We start from the raw sequence: 26,780 nt of genomic DNA, 5'->3' as shown, positions 1-26,780 counted from the left end.
AGCATAGTGTTTAAATGGGGAACAATTAGTCACTGAAAAGAGATACTGACTCTCATGATCCACCACAAAATATATTATCTGAATATCGTAATGATAAAACCAGGAATAGTTTCATTTAAATGTATTAGTTTATTCATAATACACGAAAGAGAAGTCATAGAAGTTTCTGACAGTGGAATTGTTAGTGCTTTTGTGGTTGACATGTTTGACAAATTTGAGGGTTTCCTTGTCCCTGTAGACGAGAGCAAGTGAGTTTTCCTCTGGATACACCGTCAGCAGCTGTAAATAGAGTCAAATCAAAAGCGAGACTGAATAAAGACAGATTTTAAAAAGGAAACCTCTTCATCCTCTTCATTAGCAACGTAACAAGTGTAACCCCCAAACTCCGGCTGCCAATCTAGAAAAGAAAACATAATTATGATCTTAAAATGACAAATGCCCAAAAAAGATCTATTAATTTGTTTATTTATAATGTATAGAAAGATAAACTTTATTGTTGTTCCTTTAACCATTACTTACTTGCTTGCTTACTTACTTAAAAGAGTTGTAGCCTCTTGGAACTCTTATACTAACTTTTTTTGTCTATACTTATTTATCCTTAAACATGTATTTTTTATCTTCTGAGATTTACTTACAAATACTTGTATATTAAAGTGGAGTTGGAAAAATAAATCCAATATAATCATAATAAACTACACCTGTCTTCTACATCAAAATATTAAAATAATGACATTCGAATGACTTGAATGATAATGTAGGTATTAATTATCCCACTACTTTTACAGTTAAAAGGCAGGTTAGGTGTTCTTTTACGCTTGAGCACTCTGCATTTGTAATACAGAAGTTCATTTTTGTGATAACATATTTATTAAATTGGTCCATGTGGAAGTGATTTCAAACAACATAGTAAAGACGTTCATGGGAACCTTTAAACAGCATATACATTTGTTTTTTGTCAGGGTAGGAATGTGACATCATCTGACTCAATAGTTTGCTGAAACACAGGTGAACATAACCAAACATCAGGCTCAGTGGCTGAAGTGAGCCTCACATACCAGCACAGCAGAAGGGAAATAGGAGGTCCAGAGCAAACTCTGCCTGAGCAGCCTCTCCATCGTGCAGCAAAGTGTAGCAGCCATGAGACCAGCGCCGCAGCTCGCCGTGACACTCTGGCGTACTGGGCTCTGAGGACACACAGATGTTTACAACCAGCGGAGGATAACATAATATATGTGTTATATTACACACCTGCTGGTTCACTTGAAGATCCTTCTCCAGTAGGTGTGCTGTCCTGATCTTTCTTCTCTTCATCCTCCTCATTGGGACACAGGAAGTGAAGTCGCAGTCCAGTGAAGTTGGACAGAAGGAGGAAGAAAGACTCGGCACGCAACAGCTCCAAACAATCCTTCACTACCTGAGGCAAAGTCTCCAGACAGGCTGTGTCAAAGCATCTAAATGAAAAATCCATTTGAGATGGTAGGAATGCAAACAAGAAAACATCTGAAACCCACCTCTTGTTAGCCGGACCTCTTCTCTTCCAGTCCACCCCAGCTAGTTGGAGCGCTTCATTCACCTCCTTGAATTTATCCTCCTGTAGGTCACATTCAAACACTATCAAAAACCTAAACATTAAAAACCAGGACAGATCTACTAACCTTAAGAAAATCTTTAAGCTGAATTTCAGAGTTTTCTTCAAATTCTTCCTGAATCTGCTCCTGATAGGAAACATCCAGGTAGACTGGGTTGACCCACTCCAGGAGCATCGTCTCCTGAGATAGACACAGTCATCTTACAGAAGTGTGTCAAGATTCTGAGAAACAAACTCACATCTCTGGGTAAGTGAGGGCTCCGTGGGATCAGGGGCTCCACATGGCGAGGAGGACGTTCCAACGAGGGACCATGAAACCAGCCACTAAGAGAGAGACGGCACTTGTCCTGTGACAACACCTCAGAAACCTGAACAACAAACATTTGGAACTTAGTTTATCCAAGTTCACGTTTAATGTTATATTAAAGTCCTACAATGACACAAAAACATCCTAAGTGGAGCAGTTCTGGACTTTAAGTGATGCAACTTAACATGAACAAATATATGCGTGTATATATACAGTATACAGTACACAAGTATGAACAAATATTTAGATCACAGTAACATTCTGGACTTTCCCCTTAACTAGTGTAAACAGATCACAAAACATTCACAGTTTAAAAAGTTAACAATCAATTTTAGCCGATGAGTCGAAGTTGGCGGGTCTTAAAGATATAATAACAAACAGACCTGATGAAAGGAGACGGGAGAGACTTCAAACAGAACAAGTGTGTTCCAAGATGGAACTAGTGATTTCATCATCATTTGAGGTTGGAAATAACCTGGAAATATACAATCACACCGAGTTAAAAAAAATTATTTCTAATGGACACATGTCAAGTGTAGGCTCAACTGTCTGTTGAGTAAAGATGAAGGTTTCCTCCATCACTGTCCTGCCATGGTGGCACCAGGTAGAGAATGAAGGCTACCCGTCTTCCCTCCAACTCGTCGTCATGACAGAGCAGAACATCTGCAGACAATCATGTTAAATGTTTTAAGAAGTGGTTGCATCTGGATTTTCTGCACTTCAGCTCACCAGTGTATTCATATTTAGCACACGAAATATCCACAGTGGCCTCCAGCTCAGCTGCCACAACGTCCCCAAGCCACAACCGGAAAGGTCCAAACAGAGCCGACCTGAAATCAGTGATTTTCATACAGTGAATATTTATTTACGTCTCCCTCTAAAGAGCGAACAAAGGCTAACCAGTTCCAGCACTCAGATGCTGCAACCGTCCAAACCAGCCATGACATTTTGTTGTGGCATAAATAATAAATGACCTAAAGAGGAAGCCATCATTGTTTATTTAATTATCATGTTTTTCCACCAGGGTATGTTCTGCTTTAGGTGCAAAGACATCGGATCAGCACAATATTTCGAAGAGTGTGCACACCAACATTCAGTGAGTTAATAAAGTTAGAAATGCGCAGGATTTACTTGCATGATTTAAGAAAAGGCACTCAGCAGAGTCCTCACTTTGCTCTAAAGAATATCTGATCAAGCATCTCACTTTATTCACAAAACCCGTCTTGCCTCTAATTTACCGTCTCTTCAATCATCTTGGGCTTGATTTAAACACAGCAGAGCCTTCAGTCAAACTAGATATCACACCTTCTCGGTCAAAGATTGCATCAGAGCTCTGAGATATCCTTAGAAGAAAACAAAGTTACATCACCACACCATCATAAATGATTTTACTGCAGATATACTAGACAAAATAATTACATACAACGTATGATAAAGTCATTTGGTATGTTTATGAAGCGTCGAAGGTGTTGTCTGGCTCCATCTAGTGGATAAATTTAACTGATTTAAAATCTGTGTCTATTTTCTATTACGACATTTTAGTTACAGCCATTGGTCAAACATTAGTCATAGCTAATCAGCACAAAGTGGTTGAGTTAGTTTTTAATTTAAGGCAGAATATATCTTAAAACATTACAAATTCAGCCAAAAACAAACTCAGATGAGGATTTCCTGTTATGCAACTCTAACCAACAGTAGTTTCCCTATGGCCAATCTAAATACCAGATGAAATGTCAACAAATAAAGTTATTTTTAGCCAAACAGAATTTGAGCAAGTTCTTTTACACAGAGTTTGATATTGTAATTCCAATCATTCAAAAATCAATCATTATTTTTATGAAATGAGAAAATGCTTGTAAGAATTTAATGACTGTATGCAGATTCAAAAAATTTAATTTGACATGTAGACAAGAATGTGTCTCAATCACAGATCAGCCAAATGTGAAGAAACTGTTGCTTCATCTATAGGACTTCAAAGACTATCTAGTTTTACCTTACCTTACCTTAGTATCCCATTCCACAAATGTTGCAGCTTAAATGGAGATCGACATTAAGCTTGAGCCATACCTGGATTCTTTTCTTTCAGGTAGCCCTCAACAATTGTCTTGGATTGTATACTTCTCTAAAACCACAACGTTTCTCTGTGATCCTATTCCCACATGGCTCCCCTTTATTTCCTCTCGATGTCAACACCCAAGGTTGTGTCCCACAGACGTTTAAAGATGCTGTAATTAAACCTCTGCTTGTCTTTATTCAAAGATTCTGAAGAAAGTCATGGCAAGTCAGCTGTGCACGTATGTCTATGATAGTCAATTTAAAATGTTTCCGTCTGGTTTTTAGGGAACCTCAAAACACCACTCTGGTAAAAGTGACCTGCTTATGGCCTCTGATCATGTGACCCGGTGACTACCAGATTCTTCTACAGAGAATAGAAAACGGCATAAGTGCAACTGCTTTAAACCAACCGCCTCTCAACGACACACACTAAGGTCAGCAATGGTGTCCCAGAAAAAAGGTTATGTTCTTGGCCCAATCGTATTCACTATCTAGATGCTTCCAATGATGGATGAAGCCAGATGAAAGAAATCAGCCAACAACTCCAGTATTACAGATATTTTACTGATCTCAGATAAAACTGAGATTCTACTAGTTGGTCCAACTTTTACTCACACATACAACAAATCTCAGCGATTGCCTGCTTTCATGTTCGTAACATTTAGAAAATCAGGCATTTCCTTCCTTTGGACACTGCCGAGTAGCTCAACCCTGCTTTTGTTACCTCCAGGCTGGACTACTGTCACTCTTCCATGTCAGGATGATCAAAAAAGTCTCTCAGAACTCATCTGCTCGTTCAGATACTGGTTGTGCTCTATGTTTCCATCTTTTAAAATGTTTTTCTGTCACTCATTGTGATTATCTGGGACCCGTTTCCTCTTCTTTTATTTAAACAGTTTGTTGAGATAACTCTGTTGTGATTTGACACTTTAAAATTCATTTTACAAACGGCATAAAAAGGCATACAACAATTTAATTCTACAGTGATGATCTTAAGAAGAAAGTAAACCTAAACTCACCTGAGGCCTGCAATGTGAGGATCTCTTCTCTTCCTTAAGTCATCAGACTGTTTTTACCAAAATAGCAAGACAACAGTACAGGTTAGTAAAATAAAAGCAGGTCAAAACAGCAAGAATAATTCTCACTTTAAAAAAAATAACCCTCTGGTAATTTTTTTGGATCATTTCTTTATTCAGTCAATCGTTTTTTCACAGTACGTTTTTTTTGTCATCATGTAAACTAAACAAGTTATAATATAAAGTCGAATACTTTATTACTATTGTTGTTTATTTTTTATTTTCTTATTTTTTTTGTAAGGCAGAAAATATTACAATACAAATATAACTTAAATGATCTGCTAGATAAATGTTTGCAACCAGCAGCCTCTGTCTACTGATATCAACTTTGTTTTGTAATCGAGGTGAATAGAAACTGGAACATCAAATGAGGAAAGGTTGATAATTCTATTTTCTAAGTAAGTAAGTGTGTAAGTAAGTAATTTTTATTTGTATAGCGCTTTTCCAGACCAGGGTCACAAAGCGCTTAAACAATCAAAACAATACTCAATAAAGTATATACTTTAAAGGTCAAGATAAAACTGATATCATAACAGGAGAAAATGTGTCTTGAATTATGAGATAGTTTCTTTGTCTTCGTTTGTAGCACAGTTGTCATGGTTATTTACTGTATATCCAACAGGATGATACAAACATCACGTGACACTTACCTGTTTGAATTTATAAAGATCGTTGGATTTGTTGTGGAAGTTGGGTTTAAGTAGCTCTGTATGCAGGTTTTCTATGAAAGACTCGCCTAAGAAGTTTTTTATGATGCAGTGTGGGAAAGGATGACAGTCCAGCTCCAGATCACCTGTGAACAGGTGAAGAATTCAAAGTTTCATTTCATATTAGAAACCACTGCTGACTCTCCTGTCAACGCACCATGTTTGTGTTGACTTTTACTGCTCCACGCTTCTTTTAGGCTCCTTTTCAAATCTTCATCTTCTAAGATTGAACTTAGCTGCGCGAGTTCTTCATGTGCTTCCGCCTTCTTTTTCTTTTTCCCGTTATTGACGCTGGTACTTGTTCCTTCGCGTTTCTTAGAAAACATTTTGTGTGAAAACAAACCTCTAATAACGTGGGTGAGCTCGAGTTTCTTCTTCTGGTGACTTGCAATTGCATCCGGAACGAGTTTAGCGCCACCAATGGAGAATGAGTGATCATGGCCTTGGTTCGTCGTATAAACTGCATGTATGATAGTACAGTATACTCAGATTTAATATTATCCTGCTTAATAAAAACAAACGTTTTCATTCGTTTTATTTGTAAAAGGTGAAAACGAAGCAACATATATTTTTTTTAGAACAACTTTATCCATGAAGGTTTCTAAATAATCTGGTCTAGAAAGGCGCTATATAAATAGATTATTATTATTATTATTATAATCATTTTCTAAATTGTTGTTAAATACATAAATATTAGATTCTCCTCTGAATTTATTTTGTGTTCCAGCAAGTCGTTTACTAACAAATGTTGAAAAAAAAAATAGTTATCAAGGTGAAACAATACTAATCATTTGATTTTGAGAAATTAAAACATTTTGTATTCCAATGATAAATTGTTACGGCAGCAGAATCTCCTGACCACACAGTTTGCAACACATCCTTTTATGCTGACAAAGCCAAAAATAGAGCAAACACACAGGGATGTTTGGGACAAGTCATTTATCACCTGACTGCCACACGGAGACTCTTCCGGTCGAATAAACACCCCTGACCTGTACTGGTGTCTGGGACAGGAGTAATGTAGATTTAGAGCCCTCATGACGTACAAACAAATACTCAGAAATGTTTATAAAATTGTGCACATGAAGACATTGCTCTGTGGGTGTTTATGTTGCGGCAAGTTCGTTTTTTAGAGGAAAAACAGGCCAGGTTTTCTGCAGTAGTCAATACTTGTGTCAAGAAAGGTGGGGACAGAACATTGTGTTTCAGTGAAAAGTATTGGTAGATTGTTTTGTTAATGGCAGAGGATCAAATCACTTTGTTTAAAATTGTGACCACCACATGGACTGAATATAATCTAATGTAAGTGGTTATGACGCTACCACTCATGTACATGTCAAAATAATTTGGCTCACATTAGTTGCCTTTTAAAAGACAATTTGAAAGAGGGGAAAAAAAATCTTAATGAACTACATCCAAGCGCAGTGAATATTCTAAAAATGTTTCAGGAAATTTAAATTTTAAAATCATAAACAAGTTCAACCTTGAAAAGCAGCAAAAAAGTTTGGTACCAATATTTCTGATTAAGAAAACAGTTTTGACCTTTACATAAAAATCATGATTAAAATTCATAAGAATTAGTACAAAATATATTTTTATATAAACAATTCCATTTGTTCCTTGCTAAATTTCACCGGAAGAAGCTCCCGAGCATATTTTGCTGCACAAACATGAAAAGCACAAACACTACAAATGTTCCCACAATAAATTAGTCCAAATTCTGTATGGTCATAATCTCAAGATAGATTTCACCTTGTAATACAATTCAATTTTTCCTTACATGTTAGTGAATCACTTGTCAAAGTTATTCATGTTCACCACTGCAATTTGATAATCTAAATAAAGGCGACAGAAAAAGTGGTAGACTGTTACAGTCATAGGCAACCTTATAAAAACCCTTTCAAATTGTTGTTTTATTTTAAAAAAAAAAAAAAGGTTACAATTTAAAACAAGCAACTTAATAATGTTTCTTTTAATCCAACATTTTTCTCCTTTGTGTTTAAAACCGGACACTTCAGGCACTAAACATCGTCACACTACAAAGAAATTTGCACTTAAAAAAAAGGACAAGATATTTTGTTTCAACTGGTCAAAGGTATAAACAAACACTACAATAATCTGGTGTGCGGAGGCTTTTTCATCCAAGCTTGAGTCGAGAAAATGTTTGGTGTTGTCCCGTCATCAAGCCTCATGTTTGAGGGAGCTGCACTCACAGAGACAGCTGGTCACTCAGTCAGGTCAGTTGTAAATGAAGTTGAACCTGGAGATGGAAGTTGGGTTATATTTGGCAGAAAAATGGATAGAAATAAACCAATTCTAAAACCTAAGGGTTTATTACTGGCAACTAGTACTAGCAAGTTGGTTTAAAAGTATTAATGATGACAGGTTTATACTGCGTAAACATCAAAAAGTATTTCAGCTTCTCCACATCAACACCATTTTAATGTTTTTTATGTAACGACAATGTCTAAACATTGAAGAACTTTTAAACAACAACACTGGATATGTTTATTTAAAAAGACCTACCTGCTCAGTAGCTGCGGTAGACTGGATATGATTGGTCCATATCCTGGTGCGTTGTCGTACAGTTCAAACAAAGGCGCAGCCACAAGTTTGTAATTCTTTGGGACCGCAAACAGAGCTAGAGACACACAATCACAATTATTACTTTTTTGAAAAGGTATATTTAGGTGAAACTCGAACTCACCCTTTTCCTGCAACTGAACAAGGAAGAGTTTCTTATGCTCCTTTGGTTTGGTGATGTGAGCAGGAATATATGGATACTGCAAAGCAAAAGCAGTAAATAAATCTTCACTCTGGGCCAGGAATGTCGTGATAATGACGGAATATGGTTTTCAAAATTCCCCAAATGGACTCCACTGACCTGTGGTGGCTCGAAATTGGGACGCCACCAGTTTCCAATACAGTCATCAATAACCCAGTCTTGTTTTACACCATCCTGTCTGCCAAGAATCTAGCACCAAAATAAATGTAACATTAAAGTGATACAAAGCATGTGGACCATGTGATAATAATACCTCTGTCATCAGCCGTTTCAAACCATCCACTTCATCTTCTCCCGGACTCAACTCTCCACCAGGCCTGCAGGACAAACAATACTTAACGAAAACCTGCACAACAGTGGCTGTTTGCAAGGAAAACTAACAGTTTGAAAAATGTAGTTCCCAGCTGCAGAAGTAGGACATGTGGCAACCGGTGCTCGTGGACTATTAACACTCCCTCAACAGTCCTTCTCATTCCCATTTTGTCAAACTCCTCGCGCATCCTCTGGAATCTGGCAGCAACCGAACTGTCTTTCTCATACAGCGGCTCTTTTGTGCCAAATGTGTAGTTGGTGAGAGGGTACCTAGAAAAAAAAACGGCTTCATCAGGGTTCAATTTAGCAATCATCAGTATAAACTACAATTTTACAGTTTAACAAAGACTCGCTGATTTTATTTGCACAATATTCAGTTAGCAAGACAATTACAATTACTATTTATGCACACCAAATCAGAACTAAAGTACACTTATTTTCCCTTGTTTATTTTATTAACATATGCACTACCCTTAGTACAGTTGACGGGAAGTCTATAGGACGTTTAAGTCCTGCCAAATCTTTCATATTTATTGTACAAATAAGTATTTGTTTTTATAGCGTTTTTTTTACTTACGTAATAGAAAAAAAAATGCTGTACAATAAATACAAATTAGGTATTTTTTATTATATATGGTATAAGACATTGCAACATTATACTGAGAGCTTTTTATAATTATATAAATTCTTACTATAACAAAGATAAATTAGAATTTCACTTGATGACTACTGCAATCCGCCTAAACATTTGCAATAACTTTGAAAACATTAACAACCTTAAAACTCAACTCTTAAATGAGAAGATGTGCTTCTACGATTGCTCCTATTATACATGCATTATATTTATTTTACTTACAGGTTGATTGTTCGCTCCAGTGTGAGAGGCTTCGTGCTGCTGCCTATATATTTGTTGCCGAACTGAGAGCTGCCGCGCGGCCAGCCAGTGTTCGAACGACTGGGGGGAACAATGGACATCTCTGACCACTGAGCAGTTTCACAAAACCTTTCTGTTTGTTCTTTTCGACCGGCGATTGTGTTCCCACGTAATTTTGATTATCAAACTTGAGTCTAAACACGGGACAGCCGACTGGAAAACCTGCAGCAATAAGTTAGCTTAGCTTCCCTTGTTTTCTCACTTCCGGGTGAAGAGAGTAGCAGAAAAAGAAAGGGTGAGGACAGCGACGCCTGCAGGTCCGGATGATCAACTTAAGTTTGTCGGTACTTATAAGGAGAGGCGATAAGATGTATTTTTACTTTAACACACCACGTAGATTTCAGGTGTGAATTGGAAAACTTCCCGAAGGACGATAAAATAAACCAACGGATGGAAAATTAAAGTCCCAAGATAGACTTATTGTCCCAAAATTGCCACATCCATTATATTTCCCAGGTCTTTGTTGATGAGATGGACTTTCGTCTACAGCATTTAAAGCATACTCTTGTAAAAACTTGCTAGTCCGCGCAACATGTTTCTGATTTAGTTAGAGATGATAGCATAATACAAGAGCTGCATAGGATAGTTACCTAAATATACAGATATATTCCTAAATGAGATTAAAGATGTAATCCATTTTTATCATAAATCTGTGTTTAACCCAAACCACATAATTTTATTTCCCACATGCTTCCATTTATTTATTTATTTTTAACGTCTAAACATGTTGATGATTTGTTGATTTGATGTGTTCTGTGATGGACTGATAACCTGTCCAGAGTGAGAGTCTCAGTCTCTGAGCCCAAAAGGCTGTTATAATCCTGTAAAGAGAGACAGTATGAATGATTGCTGTGACAGCGACTGGTTTTGATCGAGGTGCAGGAAGAGAGTGGGTAACTAATCTGGGACAACCTATTGTGTATTATTATAACAAATGTATTTTTAGCACCTCATGCATCAACAAATCCTTTCCAATGGATTCTATTTATTATTTTTCTGAATTCATGATGCTTCATGAGTATGCATGAAATGAATATCATGTTCAAATGACTATGTAAGGTAAAGTACGGTTCACTAGAAGTACTATAACAAGATATTAATAATCATTTTCATTTACAAAAAATAAGCATTATTTGACGTGTATTCCAACTAATTCCATCTGTCCGTGGCCCCCCAAGGGGATGTGAGCAGCCTCTAAATAGCATTCTCTTCTTGCAATATGTGCTAAGGAGCCAACAAAGGCTTGAATATTTATGAAACGACCACTAACAACCCCAAGGCTCAGACCTTATAAATTGATGTATCTAGCCAAAGGGCCAACCGCTATACCTCCTGTGAAAAATTAAAGAAAAAACCCAGCAGAAGTAACTTTCTTCTTTTTTTTTATCGAAGACAAGGAACATTAGGAGGACTTTTCACTTAATTCAATAACCCATTTAATATTGATAGCTATTTCTCTTATCCATCTTTTGTAAACATCTTGTCTCAAAGCACAGAAATTATCTTATGGTACATAATCAAAACGTGCAATGACAATCTCAAACGCAAGTTAGAAAATTGGACAAAGACACGGCTGGATTCAAAACTACATCACATCGAGGGGATCTTAGTTCTTTGGTCCATTGGCCCACCATGTCTGGTGTGCTGCTGTAAAGTGGTGGTCCCTGTAAGTGCTGTGGTGCCTTTATCCTTTACTGTGTACTCTCCTCCTTCATCACAGTAGTTGGTCCCAGGATCATATTTGTACTTACTTCATCCACTGGCTTGTTTTGTTTCTTGATTCTGACACTCAGTAGTTGATGGTGACTCCAAGGTTTTCCACTCTGTTGTCAGTGCAACGTCATCTGGTTTCACCGTCGCTCCCTGCACTGCTGCAATCATCTCGTCGGCTGGAGCTTGTTTGTTGTTACAATCACCACTGTCTTCATAACCATCATTGACTGTGATTGTTCCCTTCTTCTCGAGTTGCCTGATCTCTTGGCACACCTCTGCCTTTTCATCTGCTGCTGTAAAAACAATATTGACATTTTACACTTGAGAAAACAAAACATTTGAAGTAAAAAGGTATATACTTTTTTTTTTTAAATCTTGGAAATCTATATATTGTATTACTTATTCTCAAATACGTTGTGTGCAGCACCAAACTTCACCGTTTTTAAAAAAGCAAGGTTGAATATTAATCATTAGTTATAAAAAAAACAAAGATAAATGGACAATAACATGTAAATGTATTTTTTATTCATCCGATTTTTGTCAATTGGTCTGATAAGCTTCCTTTCTAATCACAAATTCCATCCCCCTTTCTTCAGACTCTTTTACCAAAGCCTGTAGTGCAGCACCAGTTCAGTTACTGTACTTTAAGTACTTTGTCTCATGGTTCTTTCAAAGGTAAAGAAAATACCCAACAAACTTTTATTGAATGTTAATGAGTATCAATTCATCAATATTCTACCGCTTATATGAGGTCAAATCGCAGAGGAAGTGGTTGGAGCAAAGACACCTAGTACTGATGAGTCAGAGGACTCAAGGCTGTGGATGTTGTGGTGTGATCATGGCTAACGTGCTTGAGCAACTTTGCATTGACTGGCAGACCGGTATGGTGCCCCCTTTTATTGATTTAAACGACAACACAGTTCCTTTACAGAACTGTACCAATACAGGCAAAAAGAACATCTTTTTACTATAGAGCGTTCAATTATTTTTGTTGTGGAGGGAACTTATATAGTAGAAAAAAAGATAATGAGAATTATATCCTATTTTAACTTTAACTTTATCTAAAAAAAACATAAATTATGTGTCAAGACGAACAAACCTAACTATTTACATTTGCAAAAGTTCAACCTTTGAATATCAAGTAAAATTCTATGCATATAAGGAGCAATTAAAAACATCTTGGGCTAGTCAATAAATTCTACCTGATTTTTCGTCTTTTTCTCTTTGCTGTGATGTGGGTCCGTCTCCTGAACAGATCTGGGAGTCATCTTGGCGTCGACTTTCGTCAGTAGGTGCTAGACTGTTCAAACGTTGAGAACTGCTGCTTGGGTCATCAGTTTCACTTGAGATAACTGATGGAAGAGTTGTGCTGGTGTCGGTTGAGTTAGGAAGGTCAGGTGGAACTGTAGGGCTGACTTCATCAGTTGAAGTCAAACACTCGCTTGTTGTGTGTGTTTCCGCGGAGAGAGTCACATCAGTGACTTGAGAGATGGTGGATGTGGAGATTGTGAGCACACTATCAGAGGACGTGGTCTCACTGGTGTTTATGGAGGTGGTGCTTGTGGTGTTTATCAGGGAGGGACAGGAGATGACATCATCAGATAAGACTTTAGTCATGACAATATCATTGGACTGGTGAGGAAAAGACGTAGTCGAGGTGGCGGACAAATTTGTTGCAGATGAATTTGTTGCAACAGCTGAGATCGACACAGTAGTTGAGTTCAAGCCGTCAAGTTTGGAATCTGAAATTTGGGAGTGAGGGGGGGTGGACTTGTCATGCGTGACCTCAGCAGCAGCACCTGTGAGAGCACTGCTCACTCCCAAGTCTGGTGTCTTTTCAAGGAGGCTGGAGGATGAGGTGGAAACCATACTCTCATTTGTGGGAGGAGCCCCTAAGGTGGTTGTAGATTCAATGGTGAGGGGAGGTGGGTTGGTAGTGAGTGAGGGACTTGGAGGAACTGACTCACTGGGCATGGAAGTAACCGAGTCAGTTGCCTTGATCTCTGTGGGTGTGGTAGTCGCAGCAGTGGAGATGGGTTTCTCTATATAGACACCGCTACTCTCTGGATACGTAGACTTGTCATCTGGCTCTTTCACATCTGTTGGCGACACAGCTTCAACTGTGGGCTCAACAGAGTCTATGCCTTGGTCAGTCGGAGCTGTAGCACTAGAGGACTCAATCATTACATCTGTAGCGTCATTTGTGATTGTCATTTCTGAGGTTGCTATAGACGGAGAACATGTCGCTTCAGCTGGGCTCGGTCTAGTGGTTGTGATGGACTCCCCCTCTTGTATTTGGGTGAGCACATTTTCAGGTGTAATGTTACCAGATGTGGACGTGACTGGACCAGGCTTCATAACTGGCTTTGGAGGTAAAGCAGGTTTCCCAGCTGACTCATGAGCAGATACGCTCGATCGCATCTGATGCCGTGTATCTTTGGATAAAGGGTAAAAATGTTCTTTTACCTGATTTATGTCAATCAACCAATGTGATGCGATATTTACCTGATGAAGCAGACATCGTTCTAGGTTTGGAGAACGTTTGAGTTGGTTCTGTCTTATTATCAATGATGGTTCCTAAAAACAATGTTACATTATTAATAAATGCCCAATATCTTAACATTTGTAACATGTTTGTACGTACCTTCAGATTCTGCCTTTTTCATCTCTCTTTCTGCCTTCTTCAAAAAATATTCAGTTAACTTCAATCTTTTAATAATTGAAATGCTTCAATATCGAAATACCTGTGTCTCTCCTGTCTGGGCCTTCGACACACCAATCCTTTGGAGCATTAGATGAAGTTTTTGCTCAAAACTATGTTGGCCTTCTAGTTGTTTCTGTAACAAGCAAAGATGGGGATTTCTTCATTTTGGTCTATACTTTGATAGATTGAATATTGCTGACACTTACCTTTGTGGCGTTTCTGGCATTTGTTGGGCCTGCTGATGATCCGGAGAGCAAAATGAGTGACTGTGACTTTCCCTCTCTTAGTGCTCGGCGGGGTGGAGCTGCATCCCCTCTCAGCGGTGGAGCACCAGAGATAGATGTTTCCTGAACAGCTGAGTCTCCAGCATTCGAGCAGGGGTCATCTTTTGCCTTCTCTTTCTCATTTTCCTTATCATTTTCTTTGATTTTGCTCTTCTCTTTGTCAGCTCTGGCGACCTCTCTGAGAGGGCGAATAAAATCAGCAATTGAGGCCTTTTTTGGTCGTCCCTCAAGACTCGGTTCCGATTTCAGGCTTCTTCTCTTTCTAAGTGTAAAGAAATCACCAAGTTTCCTCCTGAGAGTTTTGGTAGGGGGTGGACAAGAGACAGAGCTGACCGGAGCCTCCTCGTGAACCGTAATTGACTCTTCATCCTGTGTTTTTCTATGTGGATAGAAATGTATCACACAAATGAATCATTTGAGCTGTTTCTTATAGTATCTTATTAAAGGTAGCCTGATACTCACAGAGTATCCACAGGAAGTACTTTTTTGGAGAAGAACTCGTCGACTCCTTCATCCACTCGCCCCATATGCTCAAGGACCTCATTTTCACTCTCAATTATGGTCTCCTAATCACCACACATGAAGAGAGAAAACAAATGAACATTCACAGTGTAGATGAAGTGCTAAGTGCATCACATAACTTTAAAATTATATAACCTAACCTCAACAAAAACCCACACACTGCACTAGTGGATCTTCTGTCTATATAGGTACAGTATATTCTGCTTTCACTCTCTCATCCAGTCACGCCACGAATCAGCCTCCTGGGAGTCAGTTGCTCAGTAACCGATTTTACACGAGGACTGAAAGCAAGGAAACGTATTTGGCCACTACAGGTAATGTGATATCTAAAAAAGGGATCAACATTGTTGAATCATCCTGATAATGTTATCATCTAGCCCCTGAGATTGGATGCAGAACACAGATTTATCAGATGTCACTGATACATGATATCCTTTCAAGGGAATTATGTCTCTCCGACTTCTCAGTCAAAGGGAGTGACAATATGTCATGGTCACATCTCTCTCCGGCAACACGATCTCATTGATGAGAAATAGCTCATCGTATAGCTAAGAAAAGACAAAAAAGCTTTCATTTTCTGAATAGATTGAAGAGAAACTGCCACCTGCCGTCGTGCACAGCTGTTGTGCTTGTGACCGGTAGGATGATTATTCAAGTTGAAAGCATCTTTAAAGCATCCCCCCCTCCATCCTTCCTCTCTGCTGCCGCTCCCCTCTGTACCCTACATCTCTCCCCTTTTCTTCCATTTTCTCTGCTCACACAACCACAGATCACGCTCAGTTTTCCAGATTCCACCATCTCTCATTTCCACAGTACCTGAGGTCTGCAGGGACGATAGTTGAGTTTTTGTCGATGGGGTCTCGGTCTGCTCTGGGTGTAGTGCCGGAGCGTCGGTCCACCCAATGGCAGCTCCATTGGGGAGACACGGCACGCTGTTGCCGTGGAGCTATGTCGCCTTGGCTGTGTTGCCGAGGCACCGTTGCTAAGAGCATCAGCAGTATGTAATGCCTCCACAGTGGTGGGAGGGGCCATGCAGGCTGGACTGACAGCCATGACAACAGAACCTCGCCTTTCTATGCTCCCTCCCCTCTTCATGAGAAAAGATCTAGATCCATTACAGAGAAGCGAAGGAATTGTAGTCTGTCTTTCACTTGCTAAAAACACTACATTGGTTCGTTTAAAAATGAAAAAGAGAGGTGAGTGGGTTTTCCAAAAGTTATGTAACAAATGAATAATTTATTCAAACCAAAATAGATGTTTTGGACGGATTGATGGGTTTTTCTGTCTTTCAACATCACAAAGTGAAAAACTTAAGCATTTAGAGTTTCTAAAGACAAAACGAGACATAATTTACTACAGGTATATCAAGGGAGGAATACTTGGGGTGTTTGACATGGCGATAAATCAAGATTTGTTTTTTTTTTCCCAATACTGTATCAATACAGCATTGTATCTTTTTCTTCAAATAAAATAATTCCATTTATTACATTTTTATTTACAATACAAATATTCATTTTTGCGGGTGTATGGTGGCACGATCGGCTCACAGCAAGAAAGTTGCAGGTTCGCTTCCAGGTCCAGAGGGATGCAACTTGTGGATTTTCTTTGTGGAGTTTGTATGTTCTCCCTGTGTTTGGCGGCGCTCCGGTTTCCTCTCACAGCAAAAAAACATACAAAGGATGATTTGGAACTTGTAGAAACTGTCCATAGGTAAGAGTGTATGTGAGTGTGTGTGTGCTGTCTATCTCTGTGACCCTCTGATGCATTTGACTTTGACAGCCCTGCCATAAGCAATTTAACAGCAGAAGATTAATGAATGAATATTAATTTTTGTGTTGCAATAAACTTCTGTAAGACCACAGGGAAATACTTGAGCATCACTATAAATATATAGTTGTTCCTACAGTATTGCAATATAAGATTTTTTGCCAGAAAACAATTCACAAGAATAGCACATTTCCTAGAATTGTGTAAAGTGAAAAAGATGTTCAAAGGGTTATCTTTTTCTCTGTTTTTCCATAATCTATTGAGGCAGATGGCTTGCAATTTGTGGGGGATTAAACTGTTTTAATGAACAGAAGATCTACATGTACCCTGGAGAAATGTTTCAGTCTCACCTCACTAAAACTCACTAAAATGATCAGCCAAGGATTACACATAGAACATTTAATGTATTTTGAATATCAAAATGTTTATTTTGCTTAGGATATCTGCTGCTATTTGGCTATGCTATGCAATAATCTTGCCTTTTAACCACAAGTCTCTAAGCTGAAAATGAAAACTCTTTTTTTTTTTATATTAAAACTATATGTACTTAAGTAACAACAACCTCCTGCTATATGATGCTGTTTACCACCAAAATCCCACCCTTCTCATAGATTGATCTCTGTTTGATTTACAATAAAGGCTTTATTCCTAAATCTTGACTTGTAAAACTCATTCACCTGAAGAGCCAAAATTAAATGGTCCCTGTCACGAGCAAAACAAAATCCAGTGGACAGTGACAGTCATCCTTGGTACTCCTTGAACAGGAAGTAAGAGTCTACTCAGAATATATATAGAATATATATAGAATATCTGCTTTCTAGAGTAGAACTCTCTCTCTCTGACATGCAATGGAAGTGGTCTGGATTTAGTGAACTTTAAATCAGTACTTGTTCGTAAAAGATGTATACAGTATATTAAAGTTGTTTCAGTCCACATACAATTATTTTACAAGCTGGATTTGGCCCACATGCTTTGAGTTTGACATAAGGTTTAAGGTATAGTAAGTACTTTTTATACATACACACTGGAAAGTCTTCTTCAAAGTTTGCAATGTTGTATAGTTCTGCTTACCAGAGTGATTTAAAGAGAAATGGCACTGGAAATTACCCTTTAACTCACCTGACACTATATTATTAGTTATTTATATTTATATTAGTTAGTTATTAGTTTAGACTTAGATTGTATCATCTTGCTCTTTCTCTTTATTCCTCTTTGTTCTTGTTCTTATTTTTATTTTTTATGAATAATTGCTGTATTGCTGTGTCTAATTGAAAAAAACAAAACAATTTTACAATCGATAAAGTTCTACCTAACATAACCTATTTAATGTTAAAATACAGAACATGAACAGTATCTTATTAAAATAGAAGAATACTTGTGGTGTTAGATAAATCTTCTAGAAATGACTTTTATTTATGTCACAATTTCAATCATATTTAGTAACTTTACATTGTTTAACAGGCAGAAGAAAAATATAATTATGAGACTGTGTGCGATTAAATCAAGAGGGATGAATGGTTCCCTGTTTTGACTTTCATAATCCTTTACTGAAAAACAGAAAACAACTGCAATTGGAGTGGTTCAATGCACAATTAGACCAACATCTTCTTCCAATTATATATTCATTTATGCAAATATGTGTCTTGTAAAATCCGAAAAGAAAAACAATACTCTAATGTAACATACAATGTTAATAAATGGAAAAAACAGTCTCTTAAAAACCCCAACATTTGTTCTGCACAAACATAAGGTATCTTGCGTGAACGGCCGCGCCCACGCTCCGATTCAAATCTGGCGCTGTGCTGATGTTGACCACGCCCCTCGACTTCCCGCACACGGTTTATGCGCATGCGCTTTCGCTGTCTACAGCCGCCATTTTGTATGAGGCCCAGTCTTGTTAAGCGGGAGAACATTAACAGCAGCTCACTTCTCTTCCCGGCGTCCGCGACGGACTGACACGAACACCAGCCGCCGCCCGGTCATCGTGTGGAAATATCAAGTGAAAACAGCATTTGGGGGTGAGTGCTTCGCCGAGTTTGTCTAAAAAAGCTGCAAGGTTTTTGTAGGAGCTGGCGTCGGCCTCTAGGTGTCACGGTAGGGCTTACCGGCTGGCGGGGGGTGTTTGTCTCCCTCTATCGTTGTCCAAAAATCACTAAATCCCGCCGTAAACTCTAACTCGCTGGATACCGCGACGGTTTTCTTCGCGGTTCCGTTGTTTTTTAGAGCTTCAGCACTGAGTTGGCCCGTGTCGTGTATAAAGTTATTTCGGGCCTGACGCCCATCTTATCGTGTCCTTTGTTTCCTGTTTTCTGTCCTCCCGCCGCTAGTTCAACAACACTCCATGTGCAGCTACTTTGACCAAACTCGTGATTTCATCATCGAGATTGTAGTCTGTCTTCGGACCGCAGTTTATTTAAACATTTATTTGTTGTGACAAAAACAAAGTACTGTGATGTTTAATGCAGTTTCCGTAATAGTCCAACGGTTCTCCCCAACTGCGTGCAAAACTTGTTTACATTCTCCCTACATTTGTCAAGAATCTGTCTCACGTTAATACTCTGGTCTAAAGCTTCACTTACAGATCATTCTTGCGTCCATCAATCCTTAGTATTTTTGAACTATGTCGGTTATGCGTTTTCAAACCTGAAACTACTGGTTCACCTGTACTCGCTCTGCCGTGTAACCTACCCGCATAAAACAAGTATCCCTCTACTCCACATACTTTTCCAATGCAACTCTTTCTTTGACTTGATTGATTTCTTTATTCACTTTGAGTCATTTTATTAACGCCTTCATATTGGAAAGGGTTTTGTCAGATAGCATTTTGAACTAACGTTAATGACGTGGAACTGTCTTGCAGGCATTCTTGTTATCCACAAATCAACTGTACAAAAACGAATGATAGTTGCTGTTATTGCACAAATCGTATAAAGTGATGCAATCATTTGGATAACACTTGCTGAGTTGTTTGTTGGAGTAAATGAGGTGCGTTTAAAGGCGTGAAAATTGTCATATTTATTAACTAAAAACGCCCTATGATATTTCATGCACACCTGATGTATCCACACACGCTACTGGAAAGCTGTCATAAACCATCATTTAAAAAATCTATTATGGCTCAGTGGCCAAAATGTTTCCTGACATAATCTCCTAAATCATCTTTATCTAAGCATTGCTTTCTCAACTTTTCATTTCAGTTAGCTCGCTCGTGCTGCCATGGAGGGCGAGGTTGTTTCCATGGAGACGGCTCATGTTGCAGCGCTTGCCTCAGATGGGAATGTCCTGCCAGAAGGCGGGGAGGCTGGGATCCAAGGAGGAACTGGGGGTGCACAGAGTGGCAACATGGAGATGATGGTGATGGATGCTCTGGATCCAACTCTTCTGCAAATGAAGACGGAGGTTTTGGAGGGAGGTGGCACAGTAACAGTTACTGGCGGAGATGAGGGTCAGATAATCACCCTACAGGTTGGTGACTTTGCGATTTTTATATTGTGGATATTTTTCCTTACATTGTCGTCATCAGGTAGTCAACATGGAGGAACAGGCTGGTGCTGCCTTAGGGCTTGGGCAGCTCCAGTTGGTGCAGGTGCCAGTCACAACTACCAGTGTGGAGGGATTCCAGGCCACTTATGTTGATGCCTCTTCAGTAAATAAAGGGGCAGAGCCCGTTATTTGCCACACGCTTCCTCTACCAGAAGGCTTCCAGGTAAGAGTGACTTTAAAGAGACCATGTGACATCTTTGGCTTTTAAACATTTTGTAAATAATATTCTCAGGTGGTAAAAGTCGGTGCCAATGGAGAGGTAGAAACAGTTGAGCAAGAGGAGCTTCAGGCAACTCATGAAGAGTTCCAGGGCACCCACGTAGAGGATGAAGAAGAGGAAGAGGAAGAAGAGGCTGCCATGGTAGAGCCTACAGAACCTCTTTCACAAGACCCAGATTGGCAGAAGGATCCAGATTATATGCCTGTTGCTGCCATCCGCAAACTAAAGAAAGGAAAGAAAAGCCGTCTGCGTTATGCAGAGGGCGAGCGTGGCATGGACGTTTCTGTTTATGACTTTGAAGAAGAGCAGCAAGAAGGACTGCTGTCAGAAGTGAACGCTGAGAAGGTGGTCGGAAACATGAAGCCACCTAAACCCACTAAGATTAAGAAAAAGGGTAAGGCTGTTTATTTTCTTACTCTGATGCCGTGTTGGACTTTAAGTTGGAATTGACATATTTTCTTGTCAAGGTGTGAAGAAGACTTTCCAGTGTGAGCTGTGCAGCTACACTTGTCCTCGGCGCTCCAACCTGGACCGACACATGAAAAGCCACACTGACGAGAGACCACACAAATGCCACTTGTGTGGAAGGGCTTTCAGAACCGTTACACTGCTGAGAAACCATCTTAACACACATACAGGTAGGCATTGTCTTCATTACCTAAACATTTTCTGTTATAATTGGAAGAGGAAAGTATTCCTATTGTGAACTCTGTTCCAGGTACCCGGCCACATAAATGTACAGACTGTGACATGGCATTTGTGACAAGTGGCGAGCTGGTGCGACATCGTCGCTATAAACATACGCACGAGAAGCCCTTCAAGTGTTCGATGTGTGACTACTGCAGTGTGGAGGTACATATTTGCTGTTTCACCTTTTTTAAATATTTCTGTACATAATGCTTGAGGTACTCTAAAGTCAGGTGGAACAAATAAAGCGGCACTATTGAAGATTGGACAAATAGTCCAGTTCTGTCCTCCGTTTGAAGAGTGCAATTGCATTATTGTGATAACTGATTTGTCTATGGCTGACTGACGCTGACCGTGCACTTGTTATGTATATTTTAGTCAATGCTTTATCGTTTTAAGTTAATCCACTTGTTACCAAAAATTTGAAGATAAAACAAATGCAAATCTTGTAGTACTGCTCTTTCAGCATTTGACTCGGGGAACATCTTTAAAAGGTCAAGCCTTTTTTCTATTTTAGGTGAGCAAGCTTAAACGGCATATTCGCTCTCACACTGGGGAGCGACCCTTCCAGTGCAGCTTGTGCAGTTATGCCAGCAGGGACACTTACAAGCTGAAGCGACACATGAGGACCCACTCTGGTACAAAAAACATTGCATTTTGACTTAAATGACCTGCAATCTCTGTTCTGATCCAACTCCTTTTCTGGCGCAGGTGAGAAGCCATACGAGTGTTACATCTGTCATGCTCGATTTACACAGAGTGGGACCATGAAGATGCACATTCTGCAGAAACACACTGAGAATGTAGCAAAGTTTCATTGTCCACATTGTGACACTGTGATCGCTCGCAAGAGTGACCTTGGTATGTAGAATCCTGTGCAAACAAGTTGTTTACTTCATCAAGCTCATGGTGTTTTTTTGTCTCAGGTGTTCATCTGAGAAAGCAGCACTCGTTTATTGAGAAGGGGAAGAAGTGTCGGTACTGTGATGCAGTGTTTCATGAGCGATATGCTCTGATCCAACACCAGAAGACTCACAAGAATGAGAAACGATTCAAGTGTGACCAGTGTGACTACTGCTGCAGACAAGTACGTCTTCAACACTCGGCTCATGTTTAAATCAATATTCTACGTGTAACACTGACCCACTCTGCCCCAGGAACGGCACATGATAATGCACAAGCGGACACACACCGGAGAGAAGCCGTTTTCCTGCACCCAGTGTGACAAGACCTTCAGACAGAAGCAGCTCATGGACATGCACTTCAAACGCTACCATGACCCCAATTATGTACCCACTGCCTTTGTCTGCAACAAGTGCAACAAGACGTTTACTCGCAGGGTAAGAACCAGTTGTTGACATTATCAGGACTAGAGTGTCATCTCCCACTCTGGCATATTGTGTGCTCTTTAAAGTTGGATAATGATTGGTTGTTCCTACTCAGAACACCATGCTGCGTCATTATGAAAACTGCAATGGAGAACCTGTTGAAGAAAATGGAACCCCCAAAAAGAGTCGCCGTGGAAGGAAGAGAAAGATGCAGTCTAGGATGGATGATGACGATGAAGATGATACTGGTAACTGCAACACAGTTTTTTGGCAGGATATCTTAATGCAATGTTTTATAATCAAACGGATCGTCACATTGAGCATTTATTAATATTTTGATTTCTCAAAGTTGATTTGATCTAGTTGAACTGTAAATGGAGGGAATGTTTTAGTGCCAAGTGCAACCCTTTTAGTGTGAACTAGGACCCTCATTGTTAACTCTGCATGTTTTAGAAGTCGAACAAGAGGAGGGAGATGAAGATGAAGAAGATGATGAAGAGGATGACGATGACCTGTTAACGACGATTGAGTTGGAGCAAGAACCACCAGTCGTCCCCATTCCAGCTCCTGTGGAGCCCCCAGTCAAGAGGAAACGTGGACGGCCTCCAAAGAACAAACGTGAGAATATCATACACAATCGAATATTTTACTTTACAAATGGCCTGTTTTCACTGATTTCATTTTCTGCAGCGATTGTCCATGTAGAGAGTGAAGCCACTGAAGAGGTGGATGACATCATTGTCAAGGAGGAGACTGGAGGAGATCAAGACTATCAGGAGCAGGAGGAGGCTGCGGAGCAGGTGGTGGTCGGTGAAAGTGGTTCAACCATTCAGATGGAAGAACTGTCAGAAGAGCAGGCGGTGTCTGAGGCCCCACCCAACGGAGACCTCACGCCGGAGATGATTCTCAGCATGATGGACCGGTGATGGATGCACGGACTGACTCTCTAAACGCCCACAGACCTGGATTTTTATTTAGCAAAAAACATCACTGTTGTAATTCAAAATTCACTTTTAGAAGTTTATTAACACGTGCTTTTAAGAGAAAAAAAATATTTAATCGCATTTGGACTTTTAAGATGCCATCATTGACGCTGGTGTAATGTTGACTGACTTTGTCAACTTCAAGTTGGATCATGAAAATGTCAGGTCTTCAATCCCCATTTACAATGTCCTACCTGAAGAGCTGCAATTACCTCTCAGTCTGGATTAGATGGGATGCAGCACATAGACATGACCCCCCCTCCCTCAGACATGGTTACGAATAAATGCTGTAAATGTTCTGTCAGCCCTGTTTTAAAACCTTCATCTAGTTTGAACTGCTTCTAGACTGCTTTCTTTATGGCCTCCTACGCTACTGTAACATGCTTAGATTTGCTTATGTACTAAAGTTGTCCTGTTTGAACAGAATGTTTAATCGCTTACCGTAGCTGTTTAAGTTAGGATTGGAGTTGAAACCTACCCTGTTTTGTTTTCCTTTATTCTTTTTTTTTTACCACTGAAATGCTTTTTAGAAGTTTGTCTGAAGTTCAAAAAACAAGTACAGTTGTATGACCAGCTCCAAAAATAAAAGTGTACATTTACTACGATGCCTTAAACGTTTGATGCTAGCTGCTCCTGGTCTGTAAATACACAGGACTAAGGATTCCACCGATTTTCAAGCTGAGGGTTAACATTTGTGCGACCTCTTAGTTGGATCTTGTGGAGCGCACTCCTGAGTTGTAAACCTTGGTTGTGTGGAAGTTTTGATCAATCATACACGCAACTTATTTATTATATAAATGCATTTTCTCTACTCAATTGTACTTCTTCCAGTGGAGAATCTAAACGTTCTGGTGTTGTGAAGCAGTATCCAATTACATGGAGTAAAGACAAACCACTCGACCCCCAATTTTGCTGTAAATGCAAAATATTACATTTCTTCTGATGTTCTTGGTTTATCAACATTTGAATCACATTTGCAATGATGAAGATAATGGTCAGAAAATAACAAATAAATGGTTCTTACAGGTTCATGTAAGTGTGTTATGTTTGTTTTCCCAATAACTGTTTGACCTCGGTGTACTCAGCAGCACTGCTACTAATCTGCAGTCATGACTATTAACCAACTAAGGTTCTAACTAGAATGGGGGATTAAAAAAAAAAAAAGGATCTTGTGTACCCCCAGAGTGTAAATACCCCTAAAATAAGCCATACTACCACACGTGTGAAGAATTGTTCCAGTTAACCTTACATTTTTTAAAACAAAGTGGCTCATTGTGAGCAGACAACTGATGTAATAAATCTTTCTGGACTAGGATGTGTCACATGTGAATCATGGGTTGGAGGCTTGAGACTGATATCACCAACTGTCCATGTTTCCATAGTGTTGCTGGAAACAACTTTTTGAGTGAGTATCGTAGATCTAGACTACTGTGTGGAAGTCGCGTCGGCACATGGTGCCTGATCATTAGGTCGGTATAACACTTCTATTACTCTGTAACTACACAATGCCATTTAACCAACAACTTAGTGAGAGCAAATCACACAAGTAACATAACTTTTCAAACTTAAAATGACCCTTATTCATAATCCGAAGGTTCTCAGGAAAATGTTTCATATCTGATCTTCGAGAGTTAAAACTACATGGCGAAGTTTCAGTTTCTCGCTCGCTTGCTCTGTCGGAGGCAGCGAGCTGAGCCGGACTTGGTTCGGAATCACAGCAGTTGTTCCACAGCTCGTGTCGCCAGCACGGCAGAGCTGTGTCACAGTCAGGGACATCCTTGTTGCCACAGCAACTAACGGAGACTGGGTTTCCGGTGGGAAGAACTCTGTTCCAAAATAAGGGCTCTTTCATAACGGCGCACGACCTACATCATGTCATTTATATATAGTCAGTAATAGGCAACTCACTTTTACATGGTAATGCGTTATTTATATAGCGGTAGATTGTTTGTTTTTCTTCTTTAATATATAACCCAAAAAAGTAATTGCTTCAATAAAAAAACAACAACATATATTTTAATTAAAAAACGTAAAAAGAAAAGTTGCTTAATAATTATAAAAAATATTTAAATAAATGATTTATTTTTCTTTTCCATATTATGGGTATGGCATTTGTGTCTTTAATACTTTATCCCTGAAAATTGGCTTTATGGCGAATATGTATGAATAAAAACTTGCATGGATTAATACTATATTACCAGTTTTTTGTAAGGCTTTACACAACTGTATTACAGAAAAAAAAGTACATGCATTACAGTAAATTAGAACTTTTAATTTACTTGCCCAACACTGTTTATTACAGTGTAACCATGAGTCCTAAAGGGAAAGTTAAAAACGTTGATTCATACAGTTTTGACAATCTATATCATTACAAAAGTCTCGAGTGTGGTATAATAAAATGTGTCGAAGTAAATATTTTAACTGTGTATTTTTTTGATTGTTAAAGCGTTTGTGACCCTGGTCTAGAAAGACGCTTTACAAATTACCTTTACTCAATTACTTACTCACATAAAATGCAAAATGGGAAATACATTTTTTTTTTACAAGAGATTACATTTTTTTTTTAAATGTCTGTTGACTCAGATGTTTACTCATTGATAATCCTTGGTCTATGTCTACTTTAATTTGACCTTTGTCTCTCAATTGCCATGACTGATTGTGTCCGTTAACCAATATCAGATAATAACTTTAATTTCCAGAACGACATTGCTATGGCAACATGTGGACTGGACACCTTCGAATAACTATGCATTTATTAAGTTTATTGTGTCTCGATGACTCTTGTAACGTGAGTTGCACAGTAGCATACAAGCAACAAATGAATGTATTAATAGTAATTCTCTTCATTTATAGGCATCTTTCCAGGCTCTAAAGTCATCTTATATAATACTAAGCGAGAATAAAAGTGGTAGATATATTAAAAAAAAGTGTGTAAGAGGTCAATGGATTATGTGTATTCCACAGTCAAGGGCCAGAGCAGATGGACCGTTATGAGTGATGAATTAATATTTTTTCAAATAAACTTCTTGTTGGGTTTTTTTTTATACCACTAACTACAGATAATTCGAATAGCAATAACACATTACTCTATTACTTTACACAACACTGTGACTTACATTGGTTTTCTGTCAATAGTTTCCCTGTCAAAGACATCCGGACTTGGTGTACTAAATCTCTCAGCCCACCTTCAACACACCTAAGCCATCTATGAGAGTAAGAGGATAAATAAAATATATATGAAATTCAAGAAGATCGCAATAACGGT

At 39.0% G+C, this 26,780-nt stretch overlaps 4 protein-coding genes across 7 annotated transcripts; 1 reads left to right on the top strand and 3 right to left on the bottom strand.

Annotated features, from left to right (window-relative positions):
- Positions 1 to 21: 21 nt before the first annotated feature.
- ogfod1 (2-oxoglutarate and iron-dependent oxygenase domain containing 1) lies at positions 22 to 6,102 on the bottom strand. Its single transcript, XM_087792871.1, has 13 exons — positions 5,891 to 6,102; positions 5,677 to 5,819; positions 4,970 to 5,016; positions 2,625 to 2,725; positions 2,442 to 2,558; positions 2,279 to 2,370; positions 1,828 to 1,956; positions 1,656 to 1,769; positions 1,512 to 1,591; positions 1,249 to 1,451; positions 1,056 to 1,184; positions 339 to 397; positions 22 to 279 (listed from the first exon to the last, which is right to left on the bottom strand). The coding sequence occupies exons 1-13, from the start codon at positions 6,057 to 6,059 to the stop codon at positions 130 to 132; spliced, it is 1,533 nt and encodes a 510-aa protein (XP_087648997.1). The 5' UTR covers positions 6,060 to 6,102; the 3' UTR covers positions 22 to 129.
- Positions 6,103 to 7,690: 1,588 nt separating this feature from the next.
- On the bottom strand, positions 7,691 to 9,957 carry nudt21 (nudix hydrolase 21). The gene is made up of 7 exons (XM_087793554.1): positions 9,687 to 9,957; positions 8,900 to 9,100; positions 8,772 to 8,835; positions 8,618 to 8,707; positions 8,441 to 8,516; positions 8,260 to 8,374; positions 7,691 to 7,993 (listed from the first exon to the last, which is right to left on the bottom strand). Exons 1-7 carry the CDS (start codon positions 9,803 to 9,805, stop codon positions 7,972 to 7,974), a joined length of 687 nt encoding a protein of 228 aa, XP_087649680.1. The 5' UTR covers positions 9,806 to 9,957; the 3' UTR covers positions 7,691 to 7,971.
- A 1,219-nt stretch (positions 9,958 to 11,176) lies between these two features.
- LOC148078861 (uncharacterized) lies at positions 11,177 to 16,080 on the bottom strand. 3 transcript variants are annotated; one of them, XM_087792868.1, is made up of 8 exons: positions 15,804 to 16,080; positions 14,928 to 15,031; positions 14,388 to 14,844; positions 14,222 to 14,314; positions 14,122 to 14,158; positions 13,983 to 14,054; positions 12,680 to 13,912; positions 11,177 to 11,770 (listed from the first exon to the last, which is right to left on the bottom strand). In XM_087792868.1, exons 1-8 carry the CDS (start codon positions 16,038 to 16,040, stop codon positions 11,517 to 11,519), a joined length of 2,487 nt encoding a protein of 828 aa, XP_087648994.1. In that variant the 5' UTR covers positions 16,041 to 16,080; the 3' UTR covers positions 11,177 to 11,516. The 3 variants fall into 3 exon arrangements, with proteins under 3 accessions (XP_087648994.1, XP_087648995.1, XP_087648996.1); XM_087792869.1 differs by having other exon boundaries at positions 11,177 to 11,767; XM_087792870.1 differs by having other exon boundaries at positions 14,122 to 14,155.
- A 2,536-nt stretch (positions 16,081 to 18,616) lies between these two features.
- On the top strand, positions 18,617 to 24,117 carry LOC148078860 (transcriptional repressor CTCF-like). Of its 2 annotated transcripts, none has more exons than XM_087792865.1 (13): positions 18,617 to 18,772; positions 19,952 to 20,219; positions 20,278 to 20,460; positions 20,530 to 20,911; positions 20,985 to 21,155; positions 21,236 to 21,369; positions 21,722 to 21,842; positions 21,916 to 22,065; positions 22,131 to 22,291; positions 22,362 to 22,544; positions 22,648 to 22,780; positions 22,989 to 23,150; positions 23,223 to 24,117. In XM_087792865.1, the coding sequence occupies exons 2-13, from the start codon at positions 19,971 to 19,973 to the stop codon at positions 23,456 to 23,458; spliced, it is 2,265 nt and encodes a 754-aa protein (XP_087648991.1). In that variant the 5' UTR covers positions 18,617 to 18,772; positions 19,952 to 19,970; the 3' UTR covers positions 23,459 to 24,117. The 2 variants fall into 2 exon arrangements, with proteins under 2 accessions (XP_087648991.1, XP_087648989.1); XM_087792863.1 differs by having other exon boundaries at positions 22,986 to 23,150.
- Positions 24,118 to 26,780: the final 2,663 nt, after the last annotated feature.

This window comes from Callionymus lyra, chromosome 6 (assembly GCF_982586985.1).
Source record: "Callionymus lyra chromosome 6, fCalLyr1.hap1.1, whole genome shotgun sequence".
NCBI lineage: Eukaryota > Metazoa > Chordata > Actinopteri > Syngnathiformes > Callionymidae > Callionymus > Callionymus lyra.
This window is presented reverse-complemented; position numbering and strand designations above follow the sequence as displayed.